We start from the raw sequence: 21,473 nt of genomic DNA, 5'->3' as shown, positions 1-21,473 counted from the left end.
TTTCCTCTGCAGAGTGTCTGTGTGGAGATGAAAGGGTTAAAGATAGCAGTGCCATGAGGAGATTGCTGCAGCAGAGACAGAAAGAGGCCAGAGCTGTGTACCACGAGAAAAAGCTAGTGGATGGCCTTGTCAACATGTGCCACAAGTTGCAGGAGCACTTAAAAGGTATGTGCATGAATTTGCATGGCGGTCTTGGGTTTTGTATGTGGTATGTTTTTTTTTAATAGAAATTACATAAGAACCATCTTAAAAAGCAAAGTAGCACACACATGAGCATACTACTTGATATTGGAATGTGTAATAATAACAAATTAAAAAATTTCAGTTGATGTTGAGCGGCTGGATCAGAGAAAAGAGGTCGACATTGAAAGAATGAACCTAGACGATTTCATGGAGGTCCATTCCTTCGGTCAGGTCTCCTCTCTCCTGGCAGGAGCGGTGACGTTCTTCGAGTTGGATGAGGATGTGAGGATGATGGCCGAGGTTCTGCATACGTTTAGAGACAGTTTCATCTTTAAACTCTGTTGGGACTTGCAGGCCCGCGATTACTCAAAAATGGAGATGAGTGATGAGTCAGACCTAGAGGACGGTGACCTAGAGACTGACATTGTGGTCACCCCTGAAATAATTCACGATGAGATCTTCCAGCCTTGCTACAGCAGGTATCAGCAGATTTATGCCCAGTTGAAGAACGGTACTCTCCGTCTGGAGCAGGTTGATGTCTTATTCAAAGCCTTTCAGGGCAGGTACGAGGAGCTGTCTAACGATCTGGGCATCATGTGCTGCATCGACCCAGCTGATGACAAACGCTGGCTTGAGAGGAAAGTACAGCAGATTGAACAGTACCATGAGCTTCACCTGGCTGTCGAGTCTGCAAAGGTCGTTCAAAAGGTCAAAGAGACCCTCTGTCTACAGGGAGACTTTGATGTTTTGAATTTGCTACTCCTAGCTGTAAGTAATTATAATTTAATTGACCAACATAGTTCTAGAAATATGTTTTGTGTGTGAAACTAAACAAAAAAGGACCTGTCATTTTGGAAATAAAACCTACACATACACAGTTTTTAGCCTGATGAAAAAAAAAAACATTTACTTTTTATACACAATTTTGAAGTGTAGTTGTGTTTGTCCACAGACAGAGACGGACTTCAAGAAGGAGTCCCTTGATCGCATTGATAATGACATGATGCATGCTAAGACCGCACTGGTAGGCATCACAGAGACACGCAGATTTTGCCTCCAAGAACTTGGACTCAGAAAGAATTTTGTCATGTGGGTCAAAGAGGCCCTTGAAGGTGACTAGTAGTTTTTGATTTGTTATTTGTGCATCATTCAATTTATGTGAAACTTACTGAGCTTAAGTTTAAACTTGAACTCATGTCCACTCTTTCCACATAGACATCAATGAGCTGAAAGTTTTTGTTGACCTGGCCTCCATTTCTGCTGGTGAGAACGACCTGGATGTGGACCGAGTGGCTTGCTTCCATGATGCTGTCCTCGGTTACGCCCCAATGCTTTATGAACTGAAGCCTCAGTCAGGGTTCAAGGATTTTCGAGAGATGCTGAAGAAGCTCTGGAAGGCTCTGAATAATGATCCAAACCTTCCCAAGAAGCTGGTGAGTTTTCTTTCAAGAGTTGAATCTATTACTAATTGATGCCAGTGTAAGCAATACAATTTCATTTTTTTGTTGCTTTCTGCTGCATGCTCCATTTCTCAGCCATGTTAACTGCGATTATAGTAACATGTGTATAATAACATGTGGATAAAGCAGCTATCACCAACTGCTTACAGATGTACTGATCCTGCAGTTAGTAAAAAAAATATGACTTTGAAAACAGTAATTATGCTGTTCACTGCTCATAACAGTTAACACATTTTTTTTCAAATGTATTATGTCGACAGTTATGTTTTATCATCATTCAATTTTTTATTTTTGTTTAATAATCAGCATACTTTGCTATGGTCTATGGTAGCATTACGAGATCCAACAAACCCATAATACGAATGCATCCCATATTGGACATGCACACATAGACACTCATTCTAGAAATCTTTCACAATTTAGATTGTTATTCACCGGTGTTCTCTTATCTTCATTCATAAACTTTGCCATGACAATGATGCAACAAATTTCAATCCATCCAAATCCAATGCAGATTTCTAAATAGAAAATGCTAGTTATGAATGAACTATGAATGCTAAAGGACACCATGAAGGCCTATGAATATCATCACTTGCATGTAATGTGGATCGAGTATTTATACCAACAAGGTTATGAATGATGTGCACAATGCTATTTATAGCCTGAGTTATGTCATACATCCTCAAACATCCTACAAACTTCACTTGGCACAACCCAAATAGGGTAGTCGTAATACAATCCAAGGTCGGAAACACGAGTAAACAATTAACATATACGGAACATAAGGGAAACAAACTAAGAGACAGAACGGGCAGATAATCAAGGGCAGGGTGTGAGGATTCAGACACGAGGAAACAAACGTAAACAATCACAAAAACGAAGAATACGTGACAACACAAGGCAAACAAACTAAGAAATAGGACAGAGACAGACCTGACATAACCCCCCCTCTTAGGGCTGGATTCCAGACGGCCCAAAACCAAACTGAACAGGTCCACATAGGGTGGGTGGAGGGGGTCAAGAGCAAGGCAGGCAGGGGGCCAGGCAGAAGGCTGGATAGGAACCAAGGGTGAGGCGGCCCGCCTGAGTGGACGGCCGAACAGGGGCAGCGTGTCTGGTGACCGGCTGGGTAGGCGGCCAAACGGCCAGAGTGTCTGGTGACCGGCCGGGTGGGCAGAGTCTTTGGCGGCTGGCCAAAATACAATATGTTACAGCTCACAATGAAATGAGATTTTGACATTAGCGTTATTTTGACGAGACAAGTTTTCATCGTTCTGCATCGCAGCCAGCGGGCCTATTCTTCAGATGCTCAAGCATAATGTTCCCATGCCTAGCAAGGGCAGCTCTGCAAATGTTAGAGTTCACAACATTCTTGGCAGAGTCAAGGGTGAATTGCTGCCACACTGTTGAGGACTTTGGTAGTGAAGGTGCTGCCATCGCTGCTATTGTTCTGTTTCATTGTAGTTTGTGTGGTTTTTTTTTGTGCTGACCCAGAATGGTCAGTGATGTCACCACCAATCATCTATGAAATTTGTTGGCAATAAACTTAATTGATTTTAGTCGACTACATTGATCATCTGTTACACCCTTAATCATAACTTATGTTGTTCATTGTAACTCCCTTGAGTTTTTTTTATGCTTCTCAGTTTTTCACTGCTCATAAATTTGTCCAGTTTTACTTAATGGTGTCTGTCATGTTTTAGCGTGATACAGCCAGGCATCTCGAGTGGCTGAAAACTGTGAAAGACAGCCATGGCTCGGTGGAACTGTCTTCACTCTCCCTTGCCTCAGCTATCAATTTGAAGGGAATCTACACTATTGGTGCTCATGGCCAAAAGGTTGGATTGTGTTTTACTTACATAACTTTGAATTTGGTAAAACCGGTCTTCACAGCAAAAGCAATTTATGTTTTACAAGTGCATACGGTGCAGATCATTTTGGGAATAAAATGATATTATTGTTTATAGTTCCAAAGTGCAGGTAATAATTATGATGAAAGTATCTTTCAAAATAAGATTTTGTGTCTGTTTGTGATCAGGAGGTCATCAGGGCAGCAGTCCACAGCAGTCGCTACAGCTAGTCCCTCTGTCCTTACACATCCCTATTCAAGTCTAATTCATTGTTGTGTTGTCTTCCAGCTCAGCCTAGACACTGTGGTAGCACTTCAAATTCCCGAGGATCATGACGGCGTTCAAGAGCAGAGACACTACTCTCTTGAGGACTTGCGAGACCTTCAAAACAAACTCATGCTAATGTCTGGGAAAGGGGACCAGGGCCAGAGTGAGGTTGATCACTTTGCTGAGGTATGCATGCAGTAAGATGAGGCTATAATTACCCATTATGTGACTTCATGATTGTACAGATATGTCATTAAGAGTAAAACAAATCTTTAAATTCTAAACAATTTGTCATTTAGAGTAGAACATCTTTAAATTCTAAAAGATTTGTATGCTTGTGTGTATTTTGTCAGGTCTTTGCCAATGTACAGAGGTTAGCGGAAGCATTCATTGATCTCTTCGTTGCTGGCAATCCATTGTTTCGTCAGTGGAAGGCCAACATTAACTGTAACGCTGAGCAGGCAGGAATCATCATGGACTTTGGTCTAGGAAATGCTGTCAGTGTGATCATGGTCGAAGGAAGTCCAGCTGAGCAGCTGCCAAAGCTATGCAAGAAGATGGAGACGTGCCTTAGCTTCTGGAAAGACTTCATGAACAAACAGCGGTCTCGACATTACTATCTCAACTACTTCACTGCCGAGCAGATTGTCTACCTGTGCAGTAAGCTGACACAGAAGAGCATTATTAAACCTGATCAACAGGCACTTATGATGCTTTCATTCATTAAATCAGATTGCAACCCATCCAACCTCAGAGAGTCCTGGCACTCTTTGCAGTACCACTTACTGAAAGAGTCCCCTGAAAAGAATGATGACATTGAATATCAGACTTTTGTTGAGGTTCCGATTACTCAGGGAATGGGTACACAATTGGGAGCTGAGTTTGAATCTGACTCTGATGATCTTTTCAACAATATGGTGCAAGTTCAAGGTCCAGACAAACTGGATCTGATCTGGAACGCCTACATGAGAGATATGAATGCTTTTCTCTCAGATTCTCTCGATGTTGGACGTCTAGGACATCTGCTTGAAATCTTAGCTAACCAGGTTGATGAGGATAGCAGTGATGAAGAAGTTTTGAGCAGTGAGAAGAAAAATGGAGTGATTCAGCGACAGTTGCCACAAGGACTAGCTGGTGGGCGTCCAAACGTCATTGTGTGTCCTGCTTCTCAGATCCTTACCTCCTGCATTTCTATTTACATGGCCAGCGCCTCAGAGCCCTTGCCATCGTATGATGAGGTGCTGCTTTGCAGTCCCACAACACCCTATGAGCAGGTTGAATTGTTTCTCCGGCGCTGCCTGATGGAAAAATCTGACTGTGGCACGAGAAAGATCTACACCATGCTCTATGTAGACCAACTCACCTACGAGGTCAGCTACAAGGTTGAGCAGTTCTTCCACAAGCAGAAAATGCAGAGTGCAGATAAGTACCGCCTGGTTCTGATCTGTAGTTCTGATCGGGAGCATGCCTACATCCCCTCTGCCTTCAGTCAGTATCGGCTGCCCATGGTGCCACTGGAACGCCTGGAAGACATACAGAAGTACCTCACCTCTCATTACAGAGTTCCCTCAGACCAGTCCAGTGCAGCTGCTGTATTCAAAAGTGGACTGTTTGTGGGGGTAGTGACCTCAAAAAGAGCAGGTGTAGGTGAGTAGGTTTTGTATTACCGTACAGAGATAATGTTGATTTAATTGGTAATATTTTAACAATGTGTTGCATACATTAAAGTTTAAGTCAAACATACAATTCCTAACACTTTCTCTATCCATATCTAGGTAAATCGCTGTATATACAGAGAAAGTATGAGAAACTGAAAAGGATCACCAAAAAGCCATCTGTACTTAAGTGTATCCGCTTGATCGAGCCCAGGGTGGATGAAAACATCATTCTCCATTCCTTACTTGAAAGCATGGGGAGAAAAGAGCTTGCAATCTTCCATTTTGATGTCACCACTTCAGTAAGCTTGTTTTAAGTGATTACATTTTTTTCATTGATCAATTATTAATTTAGAAAGTAGCATTAGTGTAGTGTACATATTGAGGAAAATCTAAAGCCCTTGTTATCCCTAAATCTGTTGATGGTTGGAGTGTTCATATACGTAACACTAAGAATTACGGCTACTCTTGTTTATAATGGGTATCTATGAGTCATGTACAAATTAATTATTTTCTGTTGTGATGTCACCTCAGGTACAAAAAGGGTTGCACGAGTTCCTATTCAAACTGCTGGTCTTGCAGTACTTGATGGATTCTGAGGGGAGAATGTGGAAGTGCAGCAACAATCACCTGTACCTCATTGAACTTTTGCAATCTGATGGACACTTGCAGAGGAATGGTCCAAAAACTGTGAGCACCTCCTTAAACTTGCCAGTGTTATGTAAAACTGTGTGTACCTCATCAAAAAGTTTGTTTTTATATATTTTTTCTCCATTTTCTCCCAACAGACCATGAATGATTCCTTTCCCTTCCTGGATGTGTTTCCAATGATCTACTGCCACCCTCCAAAGAAAGTCCTTGAGCTGGAGATGAGTCCACATGCAGAAAATCTAGAAAACCCTCTAATGGATGATCAGGAATTCAGAAGTGAGGGCTTTCAACGTCCGTACCAGTATTTGACGCGTTTCCACAACCAAGTCACCCTGGATAATTTTGCATACAACGGAGTAGAGGGAACTCACGTTGAATGTCTTCAGATGCTGTTTGTGTATTGTGGCATTATGGATCCTTCCTGGGCAGAACTGAGAAACTTTTCCTGGTTCTTGAATTTACAGCTACAGGACTGTGAGACATCGGTGTTCTGTGATGCCACTTTCACGGGGGACACGTTGCAGGGCTTCAGAACCTTTGTGGTGGACTTCATGATCCTAATGGCAAAGGACTTTGCTACTCCATCTCTCAGCATCTCGGATCAGAGTCCTGGACGGTTTGAGATGGACCTGGCTGAGATGAACGAGGCAGATCTGGCTCCATTCAGAATCAGAAAAAGATGGGAGTCAGAACCACACCCTTACATCTTCTTTAACGACGATCACGTATCCATGACATTTATTGGCTTTCACCTCCAACCAAATGCACAGAATGGGGTAGATGCCATTGATCCAGCCACACAAAGAGTGATCAAGAGGAACATCATGACCATAGAACTGTATGAGGGCCTTAAGTTGCAACGAGTCCCTTTCAACATTGATTTTGATCAGCTCCCAAGAGGAGAGAAGATTGAGCGCCTTTGCAATGTTTTGGGAATCCAGTGGCCTCTTGACCCCGATGAAACTTACGAGCTGACAACAGACAACATATTGAAGATGCTTGCCATTCACATGCGCTTCCGTTGCGGGATCCCGGTCATTATTATGGGAGAGACTGGGTGTGGAAAAACTAGGCTGATCAAGTTTCTTTGTGAGCTTCGAAGGAGTGGAGTGAACACTGAAAACTTGAAGCTGGTCAAAGTTCATGGAGGCACAAGCTCAGACATGATCTACCAGAAAGTGAGAGAGGCTGAGACCATAGCAAAAACCAACAAGGAAAACTATGGTTTTGACTCTGTCCTCTTCTTTGATGAGGCCAACACAACTGAGGCCATTAGCAGTATCAAGGAAGTCTTGTGTGACCACACTGTTCTAGGAGAAAAACTCACTCCACACACAGGCTTAAAAATAATAGCTGCCTGTAATCCATACCGAAAGCACACAGATGAAATGATTACGAGATTGGAATCTGCTGGTTTAGGATACAGGGTCCGGGCCGATGAAACAGAGGAGAAGCTGGGGACCATTCCTCTTCGGCAACTCGTGTACCGAGTTCAAGCTCTGCCCCCCAGCATGATACCACTGGTCTGGGACTTTGGGCAGCTAAATGACCAAACAGAGAAAATGTACATCCAGCAGATAGTCCAGAGAGTCGTTGAGACAAACTCCATTGACGTGAGATACACAAGCATCGTTACAGATGTCATGGCGTCATCTCAGAAGTATATGAGGACCAGGAAGGATGAGTGCAGCTTCGTGAGTCTCAGGGATGTAGAGCGTTGCATGCAGACCTTTGTATGGTTTTATAAAAACCACTCCATGCTCCTCGGTGAGCTGGAAAAATTCCAGATAAGCCAAAGACCTGGACCAGCTGAAAGAGCCCACAGGCTTGACAATCACAGAGACCCAGTGCTATGGTCCTTAGTGATGGCAATTGGAGTGTGCTACCATGCCTGCCTGGAGGACAAAGAAAAGTACAGGATAAAAGTCAGTAAATACTTCAGAGAAGTCTACACTCCAGCAAAAATCAATGATGAAATCTCCCTAATGCAGGATCTGATGCTGAGTGGAGTACCCCTTGGGGATACAATTGCACGTAACAATGCCCTGAAGGAAAATGTCTTCATGATGGTGATTTGCATTGAACTGAGAATCCCTCTGTTTCTTGTGGGGAAACCTGGGAGCTCTAAGTCTCTGTCCAAAACTCTTGTGGCTGATGCCATGCAGGGCCAAGCAGCACATTCTGATCTGTACCGCTGGCTCAAGCAGATTCACTTGGTGTCCTTCCAGTGCAGCCCCCACTCCACCCCAGACGGCATCATCAATACTTTCAAACAGTGTGCCCGCTTTCAGGAGGGCAAGAACCTCCAGGAGTATATCTCTGTGGTGGTCCTGGATGAGATTGGATTAGCTGAAGATTCTCCCAAAATGCCTTTAAAGACCCTACACCCGTTATTGGAGGAAGGATGCATTGATGATCAACCATTGCCCCACAAGAAAGTTGGTTTCATTGGCATATCTAACTGGGCTTTGGACCCTGCCAAGATGAATAGAGGAATTTTTGTGTCCCGTGGCGACCCTGACGAGAAAGAATTGATTGTGAGTGCAAAGGGAATATGCTCATCTGATGCAATGGTGCTTGAGAAGGTGAGGGAGGTCTTTAAGCCTTTTGCCAGGGCTTACTTGAAAGTCTGCAAACGCCAGGGGAAAGGCTTTTTTGGACTGCGTGACTACTACAGTTTGATCAAGATGGTATTCGCCATGGCAAAAACCTCTGAGCAAAAGCCTAGCCCAGAGCAGATTGTAGAAGCAGTACTGAGGAACTTCAGTGGCAGAGATGATGTGAATGCAGTTGAAGTCTTCACAAGCAGGCTGGGGATCAAACCCAACCTGGAAAGCATCAGTGCCATTGAGCTTGTCAGAAAGAACATCTCAGCTATCGGACAAGATGAGGAATGCCGTTATCTACTTGTCTTGACCAAAAACTATGCAGCTTTGCAGATCCTTCAGCAGACCTTCTTCACTCAGCAAACCCAACCAGAGATTATATTCGGTTCCAGCTTCCCAAAGGACCAGGAATACACCCAGATTTGCCGCAACATCAATCGGGTAAAGATCTGCATGGAGACTGGCCAGACCATTGTGCTACTGAACTTGCACAACTTGTATGAAAGTCTGTATGATGCCCTCAACCAGTACTACGTCTGCCTTGGAGGGCAGAAATACGTGGATTTGGGGCTGGGCACTCATCGGGTCAAGTGCAGGGTGCACAAAGACTTCAGGCTCATTGTTATTGAGGAGAAGGAGGTGGTCTACAAGCAGTTTCCCATTCCCCTCATCAACAGATTGGAGAAGCACTACCTAGACACCAATACTGTCCTCAGTCGAGAACAGAAGGAGATTGTCAAGGAATTGGAGAAATGGGTGAATGCATTTGTTGCTCCCGACAACCGTCAGTCGCTGACCATTCTGGTGCACAAATATCAGCGTCCTGATGCCTTCATTGGCATTCATTCGGATACTTGTGCCTCCGTCATCCTGCAAATAACAGAGAAGTTGAGGGACAAGATGACAACGCCAGACTACCAGAAGAGAGTGCTTGAAGAAGCCAAGCTAGTGTTGCTGGATTGCGCAACTCCAGATGCCGTGGTGCGGCTTGACTGCACAAACCTGCCTCGTGTGGAGAGTCAGCACCTGGAGAGGGTCTACTTTGAGGAACAGAAGCACAGTTGTTTGACTGACTTCATATTCTCTCACATCCAGCAGGACAAAACCCCTGTCTCCTTTACTGAGGTAACACCAATTCAGTTATTTTGTTTTACATTTAGCCAGATGTGAGGTAGGCTCATGAGTCATAAGACCCCACATAGTCTATAATATTTTGAAGATGAAATATATGGAGCTATGGGCATATCTAGATAAGGCTATGCCCATGGATTTACTGCCAATCTTCACAGTCTTCAAGATGTGAAGGTCCAGGGTGTAGATATTTTTCACTTTAACAGTCTATTTGTCACCATCACCATGCACATTTAAACATAATCATGGCACACAGATAAGCATTGTCTGTTCTATACCAACTGTGTGTCCCTCTATGTCATTCTCTGTAAGGCATGTCATAATTATGTTAGATATGTAACGTTTTACAGGAATTCTTAAATGTTGTGATGTTTTTTTCCACTGCATATTCAATAGGTGACCACATTCTCCAGACTTTTGACAGCATCAGACCTTGGGCAACTTCAAGAAACTGTGAGAGGTGTTGAACTCCTCTCTCTTCAACAGTTTGACACAGAGTACTCCTTCTTGAAGAAGATCAGGTTAGACAAATACAAGCATGAATGGTGATATATTTTCCATTCAATAATTGAATGGTGATTCATTTTCAATTCATATATGTTCTTTCCCTAGGACTTTCTTGGACACTGCTCTTGGGTCAAAAATCCTTATCATTCAGACAGATTTAGAAGAATCCTCTCACAGTTCAAACCTCATTGCTTCGGCAAAGTGAGTCTTACACTTTTGTTAACTTGCTACTGTTTTCTTTCTCCCGGGAAAATGTGTGACATGCTGAAATGATTTTCCCTTTCAGGTACTCCGCAATTAATGAAATTAATAAAACGAAGCAAGAAGACAAGGGGACGGTGTTCGTCTATTTCATTACCAAACTGCCCAGGGTTGGAGGAGGAACCTCCTATGTTGGGTTTCATGGAGGTCAGGCTCATACTTTTCACTTGTTATTTTTTTTTCACATTTTTTTCGTTTTCTGTTATACATTTTATGGTTTAAATAAAACCTAGTTATTTCAGAAATAGATTTCCACTGATAGTGCAACCACCAGAAGGGAGATTCATATGAGTTCCATCAAAGTACGGAATAGAATAGCCTAGTTTAATCATGTAATCTAATAGACAACATAAGGACAAGGACACCCATAACATGTTGTATACTAATAGTGTAAGAAGAAGGGTTCAGATCATCTTAACAGTTCCCCTTTAAAAAAAGGAAGGTTGTAGATAAGGTTGCTTTTTTGATAATCAATTCATCTCTATTTTGAAGAAACAATTTTTTTTGTTAATTGATTGGTTGGGTAGTTTGAAAAATGTTTAACATTACATGCTTAGGAATTTAATCCAATGTGCTGCACTGCTTCATTCATTCAGCAGATTTTCAGCATTAAAAACATTTGATACATCGCTCAAGTTGCACATTACCAGCAACCACCCCACTGGCAGCTAGCTTGCAAACTGATTTTTGACCATATATTCGGTGACTTATGCTGTAAAAGCCTTTCTTTCAAGCAGCATAACGGAAGAATTGCTAATCTCTAACAAGAAGTTAGCGGCTAAAACTAGTGTAACCTCTTGAAATGTGCTTACTTTAACACTATGACCAACTAGTTAGTCAACAACTGTCCTAACACAGTCAAACATCAAGCAATTGCAACACAAGACAAAGCAAGACGGCAAATAAACGACTTACTAGTAGGGCTGAACGATTCGGGAAAATAATCTAATTGCGATTTTTTTTTTTTTTACCCAAATATTGCGTTTGCGATTTAATATGCGATTTTTTTTTATCCTCTTTTTTCCCAACAAAACGTTATGAATGATTTAAATATGACCAACACAATATTAGATACATTTAGTGTAAAATCAAATTTTTCCCCCACATTTTACATTTTGATTTAACTGCTCATTACAGAAACAAGAACAACAAATCGGTAGCTTTGCCACTGTGCATTTAAGTAATTTAAATAAAGTAATTGTAAGTATAATCACAAGGCATGCACTTTTTAAACACTGTTTGCAAAATGTACCATCTTAAAAAATATATATATTTTTTTTTTAGACCACGTTGTAATCGCGGACGTTGCCGTTAGAAAATCGTGTTTTACCATATTGCGATTAAATCGCAAATGCAATTAATCGTTCAGCCCTACTAAGTAGTTTGGCAGACAGTAGAAACCGGGCGGCTTCAGGCAAACCTACATTATGCAGTAATGTGCCTACGGACCCTGGTATGGCACTGAAGCGATTCTCTAAATGAAAAGTCATTGTAGCGCCCCAATTTTTTTTAAGGCTGTTATTTTAAGGTAAAGCTGCTTATTTTGCGGTGTTTCTGACAGCTTATAGAGAACCGATGACGTAAGATGTTATCCAAAGTTTTTTAGGTCTGTGGTGAACAATGGGGTGGCCAGTGAGAGATATATAGTTTTAGAAGAGGTCTGAAAGACCTTGTGTAGACCTTGTTTCCATCTGTTGTATTCAATTCATAGCAGACTGGTGAAAGACCTTGTGGCTGTAGCCTGAGCATCTCTGATGTATCTCCGACAGCAGCCTTATCTTTTCCTCACGGCACAACATTCCTTAGGACCTCTGTAGAGAAGTAGGTCATACTGTAGGTCAGGAGAGGCATGTCATTTTACAAGTTCTCAGGCATTAGGTAGTTAGGTAACCATCCACGTGGTTTGCACCGTATACAGTTGTAATTCAAACATGTTATCAGACGTTTTCATGGACATCAGGATTTCATCTGGTATCAGGGGTGGTGGACTTGAATTTTGGATAATATCTTGGAATGTTTTTGGAAGGGTTCTTATGGTTTCCAAGATGGTCTTCCGAATCATGTCAAAAGTCTCATTCACTCACATGATCTCACCCATTACAGGCCCATGGAGATCAGTCCACATAGATGATTTGCGGAAGTCTAAAGACATGGTTTCTGACATCAAGGCTTTAAGGAACCTCACAATCAGCCAGCTGTTTGAAGAGAAGGAAGACCAGCCTGAAGGTTGGACTGCACCTACTTTGCATACCTGTTTAATGTAGTAGTAGCCCCATACCACTTTCACAATACTGTAATATTCACACCAAAATAATAATAATAATAATAATAGTATAACAATAGTCCCTTTCTTCTTCTTTATGTGATAGCTATGGAAGTGGAGGACATGTACTCATGCAACACAGAGCCCATGGAGCTGGAGGAAGCTGTTGTAAGTCTTAGCCCCTCTCTTCCTGTCACTAGACTGATCTTCTTAACTACAGTGTTTAATAAGAATCAATCAATCTGACCAATAACGAATAAATCAACACTTTAGTGTTAAATTAGAATGAATCTGACCGTTAATGGATGAATCAACACTATAGTGTTAAATTATAATCAATCACTATAAAGGAACAGATTTGTTTGCTTTTACATTTTAGTTAGATTTCTTGTTTTGTCTAAATTTATGGATGTTTTTTTCCCCCTCAATTCTGTGTTCACAATGCATATAGCAGGCCGGTGGCTGGGAGAATGTTCTAGACACCACAGTGTTGGTACGCAGCTGCGTGCAGAGTGCCGTGGGCATGCTCAGAGATGAAGTGGGTGTGCGCAGCACCAGAAGAGTGGAGCTTCTGCTCATGCTGATGAGTGAGAGTGAGGAGCTCAGAGGTGAGAACCTAAGACCACACACAACATGCTGAGAGTTCAGGGTTTATGCTGTCAGCACTGCTGTCTTCAAACAGCATTTCACTCTGACACCACAGGTTATCAACACTGTCACAAATCAAAGTCTGCTGACAATATGATAGCTTTGGAGTTCAGATGTGAAGCCATTCAAATCAGTGTTTGTATTATATGTGGTTTTGGCACTGAAGTGTAGCCAATACATTCATGATTTAAATGAAAGATGGCACTTTTTGTTTGTAAAGCTAGTAATATAGGTTAATATGTATCATAAAGGGACACTGCCAAAGTTGTATTGTTGGATTCTTCTCTGGTTTCTTGAAGAATTCGAGCTGACTTCAGATGGCTCATCCATGCCTTAAGCTTACCCACCAACCTCGTGCAGGAATCTTCTTAGATAATTGCAGTGCTGTTGGTAAAACTGACTTTGATATCCACAGCCATGTTCCTGAGGACAATGAAGAGGCGCTTGCACCTGCTTCTACTTGCCCGTGATGACGAGAGTTCCCACTCAGCCAGGTCCTGGGTCTTCAAGGAGGCTGCTAACATTGATGCACTGCAGGAAGGGGGCACCTTCAGGTGGGAAGTTCACTCACCCTCTTATGTTGCTTAAGTTGATTGTGATAAACCCGAGGTGGCGGTCTAGCCCTAATGTACATATTTTGATGTATTCTCATTTGCCAGATAAATTGTTCATAGGCCCGACTTATTCAGTATGTTAGTACTAGACAGCCTACACTTGGAGTGTTAACAAATTGTTTGCTAGGACTGACCCTTTGTTTACATGCCCCTCTACATTTGAATTTGCCCTGAATGGTTATTGGTTTATAATGGTACATAGTGACAGTACTGTCAGTAGTGCATCAATTGTTCCCTTTTTTGAACCAATTAAGAGCATTGTTAAAGTGTGATTGTAAAGAGTGTTGTGACCACTTTCCAGGCATACTCTATGGAAGCGCGTTCAGGCTGTGGTCATTCCCTTCCTGGCGCAGCTCATCTCTGTGATTGACAGGGACTCTAACCTGGACCTGCTGCTGGACCCTGATGTCAGAGAGCCCCTGAAGGCTCTGTGGCTCCACATCTTTGAGAATGACAAACTATTGGAAGTCCCCTACACCAGAGTGGACAGGTGTGTTTATGGGTGTTTCTGCTTCTTCTCTTGAAGAACTTGTCTTCATGTTGATAGAGCAGAACAGCAGAACTTTTGATGGAGATGGTTCACTAACTCTCTTGGGTGGCATGCATATTCTGTGGGGAGTGGTCTCTCTTTAACAACTCCCTTTGTTGGCACACTTTGTGCCAAACATGTAACATGGATAAAGCGGATATGATCTGAGCTGAATTTAACTAACCCTCGTCCGCCCTTCTGCAGCTCTGAGGCGAAGACCATCCTAGTGCCGAGCTCCATCCGGGCAGCAGGTGGCGCGGGCTGCAGCATGCCCTTCAGCTGGAGGATCAGAGACTATCTGGAGGAGCTGTGGGTCCACGCCCTACAGAGAGAAGGTGAGGCGAGCACACAAACATCAGACAAAAACAAAAACAAACAAGGGACAGGAAAGTGAGCGTTAGTGACCTGGGAATGTAGAATTGAGTGGTGTTTAAACTAGTTTAACTTTCGGAGAGTTACCCATCATTCATCAACATCTATTTAGCGTATCCTTGAAGTGTTTCAGGCACCCCGAGACAAGAAAGCCATAAGATTCTTAATAGGATTAAACGGACAACCAGGCCAAGACAAACAAGAAATTAATTCTCACTTCTCAACCAAGTAGAACTTTTGCATTACACTTTTCCACTGCTGCTTCTGCAGTGTGATTGTTGTTGTTGATCACACTACTTTTTCACTTCCACCTTAAGATGTGCAGATTGACCCTTTCTTTGGTTTTGTTTTCTTCATAGGCCACACCCAGCAGCAGTTTGAGGAGTTCTATTGGAAGACTCCTCTGGGTCGGCAAATAACCCAATCAGATGCTGAGATGCAGGTAGAGTTTCTGCAGAGGTACCTTCAGGATTTCATCGCCATGACGATGAATGTGACATCAGAGGGAGAGCTACAGGTGAGGGTTCAGCGTTTTTCAAAAATTGCATTTTCAAGATGTAGCCCTTATCCTGTGTGCAGTGTGTATATTTATACCCTTACATGTAATATCTTCTCGGTGTGTGTGTGTGTGTGTGTGTGAGCACAGCTGCTGTGTGCTGCTCTGATGTGTTGTGTGAACGAGCTGCGTGCGTCTGTGAGGGAGGACACAGCGGAGGGGGAAGCGCTGGCGCTGCCATGGGTTCACTCGGCCTATCACCAGTACTGCACACGTCTGCAGAACCTGTCCAGGATGCTCAGCATCGAGCCACAGATCACACAGGCCCTTGTCGCCAACACACACGCCCAAGAAGGACAGGAGCTGGTAAGATTCAACACACACACACACACAGGAAAACACACAAATACATATCCGGGTGTGCTCATGTTGCATATATGTAGATGCACTTACGTGTGTGTGTGTGTGTGTGTGTGTGTGTGTGTGTGTGTGTGTGTGTGTGTGTGTGTGTGTGTGTGTGTGTGTGTGTGTGTGTGTGTGTGTGTGCGTGTGTGTGTGTGTGTGTGTGTGTGTGTGTGTGTGTGTGTGTGTGTGTGTGTGTGTGTGTGTGTGTGTGTGTGTGTGTGTGTGTGTGTGTGTAGGTGCTGGATGTATATGCTGCCTTAGCTTGTGTGGAGTTCCTGGAGCCCGAGTCTCTGGACTCTGAGGCCAAGTGTGCAAAGTGGCTGAGACGTGTCAAGCAGCTCCAGGTGCCAGTGGAGCTGGTGTGTGCTGAGGAGAGCGCCCAGCACTACAGAGAGAGGAGCACAGCCATGGTCACCAGAGTCCAGTAAGTTTGAGACACACACACACACACACACACACACACACACACAGGGGTAACACACAAACAGGATCCTGTGAAATACAAAGATGCCCTACTTACAAATGTGTAAAATTGACTGTTTTTTTTTTTATTCTTTTTTTGTTCACAATTAAAGCACGTTGAATACATGGAAATGTTTCATACTGAAAGACTTTCTTTGTGTGTGTGTACAGGCATGGATGGAGTCGCATCTTCTCTCTCTCCTTGTTTGTGGAAAACATGCTCCTGGGGATCCACAGCCTGGACCAGAACCTTTCTCCTCTACTGGTGGAAGGCTCTAAAAAGCTTGGACAGGTCAGAACTCGGAATCTCTCTTTCTCCCTCTTCTCCCTCCCAAGATCCCTTGTCACTTGTTTCATGTTTACTCCGTCTTGTGTTGTCCGTCTGTGCTGAAGGTTCTGGAGAAGAACCCTGACCTGAAGCAGCAGCAGCCGTTTGAGGCAGTGCTTGTGATCCTGAAGGAGTGCAAAGATGGAGCTGTGGAACGCATCTTCAGGTTGGTCTCTCAGGTCCCCACCACCATCCCCGGCACACCAGCATGGCCCTGCTGGATTCATTATCACACACACCAGCAAAGCCCTCTGATATCTGCCTTCTATCACTCTACTTCGTTCATGTTGACATAACTTTACGTCTAAAAATGCAAGGGGCTTTGTGTTGGGCATTGTCATTTTCAAGGTTATTGTAAATTATAAATAAATACCACATTTTTATGGTCTCGGGGAACATAAATGCAACACATTAAGACGGTTATGGTATATTATTGATTTATAGGGAAAATTGCTAGAATAAAGTATGTAGTACTGCATTGGCAGAGAAATGTACAGCTCTCCTCCAGATGTATTTCCAAATAGGGATAAGCAGATTATCCCTGCTTCTTAAACTGAAAATGCATACTAGAATACTAACTCCTGGTGCTATAATACTTCCAAAGCTTCAAGGCTTGTCTGCTCTACTCTGTCCCAAATGCAGGTTTGGAGTGCAGCTGTGCCCGGTGTGTATGGGCGACCCCAAGGACCCACTGGCCCTCCCCTGTGACCACATCTACTGCCTGGACTGCATTCGCCAGTGGCTAGTCCCCGGGCAGATGTACTGCCCCCTGTGCATGCAGCCCGTACCCGATGATTTAAGACTACAGCCATCTGAGGAGATCCGGTATGAATCCATAACTCACACATTTCTCCACACCTAACATTCATACACGTAACCTGTGATGGATGCACGGAGCACTAAAGGACTCATTAATCCTTAATCCTTAATTTCATTAATAGTGAGCATAGTCTCAATGGCCTACATCTCCCAGGTGTAAAACTATGGCAACAGGATCATATGGCTGTCCTGACTACCATGTGTTGTCCTGACTACCATGTGTTGTCCTGACTACCTTGTGTTGTCCTGACTACCATGTGTTGTCCTGATTACCATGTGTTGTCTCCGGTACAGGGCCCTGATCACACGGAATGCTCAGTTCAGACAGCGCTGCAACGGCTTCTTCATCGCTCTGGTGTCCGGGGTGTGCTTCAGCCACGACACCCCGCCCTCCCAAGAGGTCATCCTGCACCTGCTCTCCCTGCTCATGGTGGAGTCTGGGACCGTGCCAACGATCAAACGTGAGCCCGACACGCCCCTCATGCTCCTGCTACCCGTCTTAGATTAACGGCGTATTATTTCAGATGAGGGTCACCCACTAATGCTGATATCTGTGTTTGTATGTGTGTCTATGTGTGCTTTGTCCTCAGGTGGGAAGCACAACAAGCTCACCAAGGCTCTGTCTCCGTTTGACGACTCTGTGGACAAAAACCCAGTGGTGCGCTCTGTGGTGCTCAAACTCCTGCTGAAGTACAGGTGTGCTGTCTCACACACTCACAGCCTACTCCGTACAATAACATTCACTCCTGTCATGCAGCACGTTCACATGAGTTCTTTTTTTCAAATTTTAGGTAAACTTTAGGATTTTTTAACCTGGGTCTTATTTTGTCTTTTGGGTTCAAACTTTTCCATTTGCGAAAATTAACAATCTAAATCGTTCCAGTATTTAGTTAGAACGATAAACCTGGCAACCACAGAAATTCTATGCAATGGAATCCTAGGAGGCAAACCAGCACCTCAAAGTAAACTGCTTGGGTCTGACGTCATGGAGAGGATCCCTACAGAGATACACCTGCATCTGTTTACCACAATAACTGTAAAGGAGCTATAGAAAATGGATCTGTAGTTTGTACAGTCGGTGTTTCAGCTTACTCTTCTTCCAGTCTCTGACGTAGCACCCCATTTAGTGCCTGTGGCGACTGGACTCATTTGTCAATTGTCCAGTAAAAGCTCGTAAAAATAGGGCCCAGGTTGAAAAGTCCGGAAGTTTTCTCTTTAACCCTAATAATAACTTCAGTGTTTAAATGGATCTGTTACTCTGTTCTGAGTGCTGAACAAGTGTGTTTGTTTTCTGTAGTTTTGATGATGTGAAGGTGTACCTTCAGCAACACCTGTCTGCTGTGGAGCACAGTAACCTCCTGGAGGATAAAGACAAATCAGAGCTCTACTCACTCTACATTAACTGCCTTGAGGTGTGTGTGTGTGTGTGTTTGTGAGTGTGCTATGTCTGCTTGTGTTTGTATTTGTGTGTGAGTTTGTCTTTGTGTCGAGTATGAGTATGTTTACGCTTTGGTCTTTAAGTATCTTATGTCTCCACATTCCTTATCCGAATCTCCATGTTCTGAAAGCCTGAATTATAATATATCAACCAATTCTGCAAACATGATTTCTAGTCATGATATACAGTAAAGGCTATATACAAGATTATTTTTTTGTGTGTGTGTGTGTGTGTGTGTGTGTGTGTGTGTGTGTGTGTGTGTGGTGTGTTTGTGAGTATGCTATGTCTGCTTGTGTTTGTATTTGTGTGTGAGTTTGTCTTTGTGTTGAGTATGAGTGTGTTTACGCTTTGGGCTTTTAAGTATCTTATGTCTCCACATGCCTTATCCGAATCTCCATGTTCTGAAAGCCTGAATTATAATATATCAACCAATTCTGCAAACATGATTTCTAGTCATGATATACAGTTTAGGCTATATACAAGATGATTTTTTGAATGTGTGTGTGTGTGTGTGTGTGTGTTTATGTGTGTTTATCAGGACTCCATGTATGAGAGGATGCAGTGGCGCTCAGTGAAGGAGCAGCAGGTGTGTCTGCAAGAGGAGAGCACCTTCCTGCTGCACTTCCTGCAGTCGAGGCCTGCACCTGCGCAGTCAGTCTGCATTGAGCTGCTGCAGCAGCTGGCCCGCCTCCGCCTCTGCCTGGACACAGCGGCGCAGCTCATCGCTGACGCTTACACAACAACAGGTAACCATACACTCTGGGCTGCTCTCAAGGGCCTCACAGGAGTGTGACCCATGTAGGCCTGCAAACTGTCTGATGTGTTAATATATTGTGTGTGTCTGTGTCTGTGTCTGTGTCTGTGTCTGTGTCTGTGTCTGTGTGTGTGTGTGTGTGTGTGTGTGTGTGTGTGTGTGTTTGCAGGAGGTCCAGAGCAGCCTCCTCCAGGAATAGAACCATTCCTAGCTGCGGTGAGGGATGTGTGTGTGCGCAGCAGGAATGACTGGTACCGTGTTTACCTCATCCGTAAGATCCGCAGCCAGCACGGAGCCGAGTTTGTCCAGATGTTCCTTGGCATTCCCCAACTCCACTGGATGTTTCCTGAAGAGGTCTTACAGCAGGTAGGTGTAAGGCCAGGGATAGACACCATAAATGTTGGGGTACCAAATGATGGCTATATACTAAAGGATACTGAGAATAGTCATCAATGTCATTGTCATGTACCTCATAATATAATTATGATTAAGACCTGTATGTCACTGTTTACCAATTACCTATTATGTTGTGTTGATGACCGGTATGGCTGTTTGGTCCATAATGGTGATGTTCACTGTGTTGTGGGTTCAGACGTCGGAGGGTGGCCAGATGGACCAGTTCCTGGTGTGTAAAAGTGACTATAAGAGCATCAGGGATGCCGTCGCAAAAGCCATGATGGAGGGAAGAATGGAGAGGATACAAGAGACCTGTGATGTAAGATTGTGTGTGTGTGTGTGTGTGTGTGTGTGTGTGTGTGTGTGTGTGTGTGTGTGTGTGAGAGAGTGAAAGAGAGAGACCTTGAGAGGAAAATGTTTCTTTTTCTGTGTTGGTGTGGCACGTTTCATCTTGGGACTGTGTGTTGTTGACACAGGGCTGCAGAAATCCTCCACTGAAGAGGAGCGTGTTCCTGCTTTTGGCTCTCTTCAGAGAAGTCACCTGTCTGTACAGAACACACAACCCAAGCCAACACCCTTCCCAGCAGGTAAGACAGACAGACAGACAGACAGACAGACAGACAGACAGACAGACAGACAGACAGACAGACAGACAGACAGACAGACAGACAGACAGACAGACAGACAGACACTCTTATACTGTATGTTGTCTAAACAGTCGCATATTGACTGTCCAGGAGTGAGTGCAGGGTGTCTTTCTAACTTCTCCTGGTCTCTTCTCAGCAGGTGCAGGCTCTGGAGGCCTTCATAGGGAAGTGTGGCCTCCTGGCCACTGCAGAGCAGAAAGCATTTGCGGTTGGGCTGTTGAAGAACCAGCTTGGACCACTGAGCGTCCGTGCAGAATCTTCCGGAGCCGATCAGACGGTCACCGAGTTGTGCGTGCACATGGCTGCAGTTCTCCTCTGCGGCCACCATGGGGTGCTGTCTCCCCTACGGCAGCTCGCCCTGTCGCCCGCCGACATGCAGGTATGCATGCAATACCACTGCATAGTCATGTTCCATCCAGTACGAAACCACAAGAGCAGCTGCTTGTGTGTTGCACACAGACCTATAAAGGAGGAAACACTCTATTTAACATCTAAACTCACTGTGGATACATTCAAAAAAAGCATGGCATGAAAAGCATGTTGACTAGTTGTAAAAGTAAGGGCGTGTTGATTTGTGTTTGTACAGGCGGCCTTCATCCCCACCATGCCTGATGACATGCTGCATGTAGCCCAGCAGGCAATGGGCCCACTGCAGTGGTACTGTAAGTACTGAATGCCAGTGTTCCACAGCTAGCTTAGATAGCATAGATAGCCATGCAGCAAAAGCCTTT

General features: G+C 43.8%; 1 protein-coding gene across 1 annotated transcript in view; it reads left to right on the top strand.

Annotated features, from left to right (window-relative positions):
- Positions 1 to 21,473, top strand: part of LOC308366945 (E3 ubiquitin-protein ligase rnf213-alpha-like) — a 41,256-nt gene that overhangs the window by 11,581 nt on the left and 8,202 nt on the right. Inside the window, exons 19-52 of the mRNA XM_080840748.1 lie at positions 13 to 165; positions 326 to 951; positions 1,136 to 1,295; positions 1,399 to 1,616; positions 3,347 to 3,481; positions 3,782 to 3,946; positions 4,114 to 5,407; positions 5,536 to 5,717; positions 5,950 to 6,105; positions 6,204 to 9,797; positions 10,200 to 10,324; positions 10,416 to 10,511; positions 10,597 to 10,718; positions 12,675 to 12,797; positions 12,941 to 13,002; positions 13,286 to 13,442; positions 13,898 to 14,036; positions 14,398 to 14,586; positions 14,830 to 14,960; positions 15,357 to 15,514; positions 15,644 to 15,859; positions 16,135 to 16,322; positions 16,532 to 16,652; positions 16,754 to 16,854; positions 17,331 to 17,513; positions 17,802 to 17,968; positions 18,098 to 18,203; positions 18,805 to 18,919; positions 19,484 to 19,691; positions 19,869 to 20,065; positions 20,292 to 20,414; positions 20,572 to 20,682; positions 20,879 to 21,121; positions 21,329 to 21,404. Coding sequence (XP_080696874.1) covers positions 13 to 165; positions 326 to 951; positions 1,136 to 1,295; positions 1,399 to 1,616; positions 3,347 to 3,481; positions 3,782 to 3,946; positions 4,114 to 5,407; positions 5,536 to 5,717; positions 5,950 to 6,105; positions 6,204 to 9,797; positions 10,200 to 10,324; positions 10,416 to 10,511; positions 10,597 to 10,718; positions 12,675 to 12,797; positions 12,941 to 13,002; positions 13,286 to 13,442; positions 13,898 to 14,036; positions 14,398 to 14,586; positions 14,830 to 14,960; positions 15,357 to 15,514; positions 15,644 to 15,859; positions 16,135 to 16,322; positions 16,532 to 16,652; positions 16,754 to 16,854; positions 17,331 to 17,513; positions 17,802 to 17,968; positions 18,098 to 18,203; positions 18,805 to 18,919; positions 19,484 to 19,691; positions 19,869 to 20,065; positions 20,292 to 20,414; positions 20,572 to 20,682; positions 20,879 to 21,121; positions 21,329 to 21,404 — 10,140 coding nt within the window. The remainder of the gene's footprint in view (positions 1 to 12; positions 166 to 325; positions 952 to 1,135; positions 1,296 to 1,398; positions 1,617 to 3,346; positions 3,482 to 3,781; positions 3,947 to 4,113; positions 5,408 to 5,535; positions 5,718 to 5,949; positions 6,106 to 6,203; positions 9,798 to 10,199; positions 10,325 to 10,415; positions 10,512 to 10,596; positions 10,719 to 12,674; positions 12,798 to 12,940; positions 13,003 to 13,285; positions 13,443 to 13,897; positions 14,037 to 14,397; positions 14,587 to 14,829; positions 14,961 to 15,356; positions 15,515 to 15,643; positions 15,860 to 16,134; positions 16,323 to 16,531; positions 16,653 to 16,753; positions 16,855 to 17,330; positions 17,514 to 17,801; positions 17,969 to 18,097; positions 18,204 to 18,804; positions 18,920 to 19,483; positions 19,692 to 19,868; positions 20,066 to 20,291; positions 20,415 to 20,571; positions 20,683 to 20,878; positions 21,122 to 21,328; positions 21,405 to 21,473) is intronic.

Source organism: Sprattus sprattus (genome assembly GCF_963457725.1).
Source record: "Sprattus sprattus genome assembly, chromosome: 6".
Classification (NCBI taxonomy): domain Eukaryota; kingdom Metazoa; phylum Chordata; class Actinopteri; order Clupeiformes; family Clupeidae; genus Sprattus; species Sprattus sprattus.
The sequence above is the reverse complement of the archived record's forward strand: the minus strand, read 5'-3'. Positions and strand labels throughout refer to the sequence as shown.